The 6131-nt window shown below is 37.1% G+C and overlaps 1 protein-coding gene across 2 annotated transcripts in view; it reads right to left on the bottom strand.

Moving 5' to 3' along the window:
* DTNBP1 (dystrobrevin binding protein 1) overlaps nucleotides 1-6131 on the bottom strand; it is a 74017-nt gene that overhangs the window by 36989 nt on the left and 30897 nt on the right. For both annotated transcript variants that reach the window (XM_009884163.1, XM_009884164.1), the window contains one exon: nucleotides 2813-2835. In XM_009884163.1, coding sequence (XP_009882465.1) covers nucleotides 2813-2835 — 23 coding nt within the window. The remainder of the gene's footprint in view (nucleotides 1-2812; nucleotides 2836-6131) is intronic.

The raw sequence follows: 6131 nt of genomic DNA on the forward strand, positions 1-6131 counted from the left end.
GGAAATCAGTACTTTTTAGCATATGGTATAAAAATTAACAAATAACAAGTTACTATTATGAAACGGTTTCAACTGCACATTGATAGATCCAAGTGTATTTAAAGGTATTTCAAACAGTTCTTTCCTAGGCCCTGTGCTGGGTGTTTTATGAACTGAATGTTTATGAACATGTTTCACTCTGGACAGTTATGCAAGGATGAATTACTTGAGGAGGTAGTCTGTACTTACAGTATAAAAACGTAAAGAATCATCTACCCAACTACTTACTTAACATATTTCAGTTGGAACCAACCTTTCTTGAATACAGCAAACCAGAGGTATAAGCAAGGTAAGATCTTGCTTATAATAAAAGCTTTACATAATGATACCAATGCTTCCTCACCTCAACCTTAAAATGTGTTAGGTAATGTACCACTACAAGTATTTGCTTTTTAGATGACTGTGTTACATCGGTAACTTAGACCTGTTTCCTGCTCTTGCTGCTACCTTTTCCTTCTTCTGTGCCAGGATTTCTATGGCCATCTACCGAGTTATTTCAGCATGGCTTCATCAACCGAAACTAAACCAAATGACTGACCATTTTCTGCACATATCTAGTGAGCCTTGGAAACAGCTTAAAACAGAAAAATGCAAGAAGGAGCCACGAGTTAGATTGGGTAAAGCTGCTGTAGAACTGAAACATATGTCACTATGTAATCATGAATCCTTCATGACCAGGAAGCTCTTTCCCTGTTTCTAATCAGCTGATGAAATACATGCTAGATACTCAGAAATTGGCTGAAGGTCCAAAAGGCTGGAAAAAGACTGACTGAATCCAATCTAATGAACACCGCTATTTCACAATCCAGGTTAACAACAAAAATTCTGAGTAGCATCAGATCTGAGAAAGAACAACTTCGTAAGCAAGAAACCATAAAACCATTTCCTCCAAGTACGTGTTTCCAATCAGCCATACACCTGCTTTTTAGTATTTCAATCTCAATTTCCAGGGAAAATGTCAGGCATGACAGTGAACGTTGTTGCCAAAGTTGTTACCCTATTTTGGGTATCTGTTGTTTATTTTAAAGCATGTTGTTGCCATCTTATAGAATTTAGACTTGCTCAATACGACTATTCTTGAAAATTCGTTAGCTATTATTCCTCTCTCTTATGGCAGGCACAAGCTTGTCCATCAGTTCATTGTACAAAAAAACCACAGAAATTAGGATGACTGATGTTTAATACCCATTTTTAAAGATCCATCACTGTGTTTTTCCAGCCTCCCGTAGCTTCTACCAATTCTTTTGATTATTGTAGAATAAATTTGGACATTTTTGAACCAACTGATCAACAGAGCAAGAGTACCCTCTAACCTGGACTTTCCTTGGTATAGCATGAGATCCTACTCCTTTCCCATTGATACTGACTGCATTAGGCACAGACTGCAATTCAACTTTTCAGTGAAGAAACATGCAAAGACTTTGGCTTTTTTTCTTGGCAACTGTTTGCAATTTTTCCTCTTTGTAGTAAACTAAAAACCTTCTCTTGGCTACCAAGACAAGTCTTTCATAACTAGTACTGGAAATCTGTATGCCTCTGTATCCATTACAGAACCAGTTACTCAGTTTATTAAAAATTTCAGGGTCAACACACAGCTAACACCTTCCTCTTCCATGAAAATTATTGTCTTTGTAAAATACTCACTCTCAAGTCAAGTTACAATCTCTACTAGAAAAGCAAGAGGCCAAGAAAAATAACTTTGGAAACCATCCTCCTGGCTTCCAGAAACTCACTTAAACCGCCCAATAAATACAAACAAAGAAAATCTCAGGATTCACAATTCTTACAAGCATCAGATACTACAAAGTAGCTGCTTTCTTTGGAACAGAATGAGCTTAGCATTATCTTTGGTTTTGTATTGAGCTAGCCTGTGTTGAAAGCTGTCAAATCAATCAAAAAAAGGGTTGTTATGGTAAGCTACAGATAAAGTGACATTTTACATAATCTGTGTTGCTTGTCTGTTAACATTAGCTTTATTATTTTCCTTTTTTAGCGTTATGTAAAGATGAGAGAGTAATGAATTGAAAAGGCAAAGAGGAATGCTGTTGATAGAAATTTGCATCCCTTCTTTCAATTTCAAGAGACAATTAATTGACATGAGTCAATGTACTTGACTTCATTCTCATAAATAAAGCCTAGTCACAAAGCCACAGTCACACCTTATTCAAAGCAAAAAATAACAGCAATTGTCAAGCTGATCAAACTTTAACATCAGTAGGTAGAATAAGCCTGAATATAAGATTTACTGAAAATGGTAATGCGTTCCATCTATGCACCACAGACAAAGCGATTTAGGACAGATATTTGTATAAATCATTGTCTATATCCAACAAGTTGAGCTGCAAAAATTGCATTTGTCTGATGTAACATAATACTGTGAAAATTTCATAGAAATAGCTAGACAAAAGTCTAACAAGCAACAGCCTGCGACACATGTCAAAAAAACATTCATGCTAGAAAAGACATCAACTAGTTGAAGAAAAAGCCCCTAACTTCTAAAATTGAACACTAAGGGAAAGGCTTGAATTACATACATAATCTCTGATACATAGCTAAGATGACAGAACCATCTGTGTTCTTCCTACACTTATGGCTCTCCCAAAGAAACCAGTAACAAGAACAGGTAAACTCAAAAATAAACAGCCTGCTGGGTCGAGATAAAATTAACATCATCAAATATAGAACTGGAACAGTTCCTTACTAGTTTCACTTAATACAAGAATTACTGTAACTCTTGCAAATGTTCAAGTAGAAAATTAAAAATAGAATTTACCTTTGAAGGTCTCAAGTTCCTTCCTGTGGGAGAAAAGCAGAATTAAAAACAAATATTAGAAATACTACATCTAGAACTACAGGAGATACTTTACATGGTTTAAGACTCATTAACAGATGAAAAACAAAGAATTTGATTAGCATCATATAAGGGCAATATTAGTACATGTGTTTATCTAAAGCAAACACTATCAACCTGTTTAGAAATTAGGCTACCACCTACTTATAAACATGTACAATGCATATTTATATCTAGCCACATAATTTCTAGACACACTGTTGCAACAATAACCAAGACTTCTTAAGGCTTTAGGTAATAAAATATCCATTGCTTAGAAGAGCTTTGCCAATTTATAGCACAGTGAATAATGATTAGTGTTCCATTTTCATCAATGCTATACAAAATCCTTTTGGCAACAGGGAAGGAGAAAAAATTGACAATATCACTCACTCAGTTACAACACACTTTAAAGGCAACAGAGCCATATAGTGACATTCCTCAGAGAAGAGGATTTTAAAGCACAGAAAGTGACAGATAACCCACAATACTCACATATCAGAAAGCTAAGAAAGGAAGTCAACATCAATAGTATCTTTTTTGTTCATACCAGACCACCTTCCACATTTAGTATTTATGCAATTCTGAATGCAAACACTATAAAACCAAGCTAAAATTCTTCTCTGTTTTCAAGAAATTGCAAAATGCTCCATTTGCCATCGCTACATAGTGATTTATCAGGAATTTAGAGGCTAAAGAAGAATCAAAATAATAGCTTAGATAAGGCAGAATGCTGGCCTTTTCCTTACAAAATGCTCATTTATAACAAACACCTTTTCAGCCTGTGCCTTGCACACTGCCTAGTTAGATTCTGAATTTTGAAAGCAAAAGTGATTTTAAGAAAAATAAATTTAAAAAAAGACTAAACTAACAGTTGCCCAGATAAATGATTCTATTCACTATCCATAGACTAAAGCATGCTTCAGTCATTACCATCACCTACCACATACACTGTTTCACAATACATATGCTATACCATAACTCCTTCTCATCCCTAACAGATGATGCAATTCAGCATTTATTCTTGCATCAAGAACGGACAAAACTGAACCAATTTATTTTCGAAGCAGGATAAACTATTCTAAAAGAAGCGAGAGAATAGAATTACCTCCACATTTTCAGTGAGCATCCCACTTTTGTCACCAAATGTCAATACAGGTTTTTGAAAGAATAGGTCCTTTACCAGGAAATAAGCTATAGTGTGATTTACAGTACAGAAGCCTATTAGCTGTAACTTCCTGTGAGTATCTATTTCCCTTCCTGCTTCTCCTCCATCCCTTTCCCAAGCTAGTTTCTCCCTTTTCTACCAGAGAAAAAGAGCTACTTCACAACACCTATGATTTTCAGGTTCATACCCTAATAAAATTTTTCTACCCTGTGTACTCTAAATATAATTACAAATTTCTTAAACACTCCCATAATTTGCATTCCTTATTTTTTCATAATGGCATACAAATGAGAAAACAACAATTACAGGAAATGCTTGTTTTCCACAGATTGAAACAAAACCACGCTGAGGAAACATCTTGTGAAAGTAAGAGGAAAAAAACTACGCTACTTGCGCCTAAAATCAAGAGGTCTTATGCCACTTGCATCCAAAAGGGAAGATGAAACAATTACTGTCATTGTGTTCAAACATATTAGCAAACAAGATGGTAATACAGTAACCAACTGACAGTGATATACATTGCTATTGTTCAAAATCCCAGAATTTTCCCTTTAAAAATCCACCAACATTTTAGGCTATCACTATATCCATATATGTAATTGCTATTCATTAAGAAAGCTGGAAGTTAATACTTGACAAAAATATTTATTTTTTTTAGAACACATACCTCTGAAAAATTTAAAATATCTATGATTAGCATACAGTAAAAATACAGATTTGGAATCTAAGGATCTGCATTTCGTAGTATCCTCAGGGACAAATTCAGATATAAGACTGATTATTATTTATATTTTAGATGACATGAATGAATCAATCATATCTTGTGGTTTCTCACAACACTCTTAATAAAACATACATTTAGAAATACGTGTTAAAAAAACGCTCATTGAAAATATACTCTGCATCAGCAACTTGGAGGTTTGGTTTTTTTAATTTAATCAAGTTATTCAAATAGAAACTTAAACTTTTTAAATTTTAATCCTAATCTTGTTCATCATCCGATTTGGTAAGAACCAGACACTAAACATTAAGTAGAAGGCAGACTATGACTTGTAAAGACACAGGAAAAACAGATGGCTTAAGATTATCAACCATCCCGACATCTGTTGGAAGGATAACACAGCCAGGCATAGGCAATCCAGGAGGTTCTTGGATTGCATTGATGACAACTTCCTTCTCCAAGTGCTAGAGGAGCCAACAAGGAGAGGAGCTATGCTGGACCTTGTTCTTAAAAACAAGGAGGGGCTAGTAGGCTGCGTCAAACTCAGGGGTAGCCTGGGCTGTAGTGACCTTGAAATGGTTGAATTCGAGATCCTCGAGGCAGCGAGGAAAGTGCGCAGCAAGCTGACCACCCTGGACTTTGGGAGAGCTGACTCTGGCCTTTTGAAGAATCTGCTTGGTATGGTTCCATGGGATGAAGCGCTGGAGGGAAGAAGGACCCAAGAAAGTTGGTTAATATTCAACGATCACCTCCTCCAAGCTCAGGAGCGATGCATCCCAACAAAGAAGGTGGCAGGCAGAAAAGCCAGGAGGTCTGCATGGATGAACAAGGAGCTCCTGGACATGCTCAAAAGGAAAAAGGAGGCCTATAAGGGGATGGAAACAGGGGTGGGTAGCCTGGGAGGAATACAGAGAAATTGTTTGAGCAGCCAGGGATCAGGTTAGGCAAGCTAAAGCCCGGATTGAATTAAATCTGGCCAGGGGCACCACGACAAACAAAAAATCCCTCCATAAGTATGTCAGTGAGAAAAGAAAGACTAGGGAAGATGTGGGCCCACTCAGGAAGGAAGTGGAAGAGGTGGTCACCCAGGACAGAGCCAGAGCTGAGGTACTCAATGACTTTTTTGCCTCAGTCTTCACTGGCAAACACTGCAGCCACACTGCCCATGATGCAGAAGGCAAAGGCAAGGACTGGGAAAATGAAGAACTGCCCACTGTAGGTGAAGATCAAGTACGAGACCATCTGAGGAACCTGAAGGTGCAAAAGTCGATGGGACCTAATGAGATACATCCGCAGGTCCTGAGGGAACTGGCAGACAAAGTTGCTAAGCCACTAGCCATCATATTGGAGAAGTCGTGGCAGTCTGGTGGAGG

The sequence above is a fragment of the Charadrius vociferus genome, unplaced genomic scaffold, assembly GCF_000708025.1.
Source record: "Charadrius vociferus isolate BGI_N301 unplaced genomic scaffold, ASM70802v2 scaffold444, whole genome shotgun sequence".
Classification (NCBI taxonomy): Eukaryota; Metazoa; Chordata; class Aves; order Charadriiformes; family Charadriidae; genus Charadrius; species Charadrius vociferus.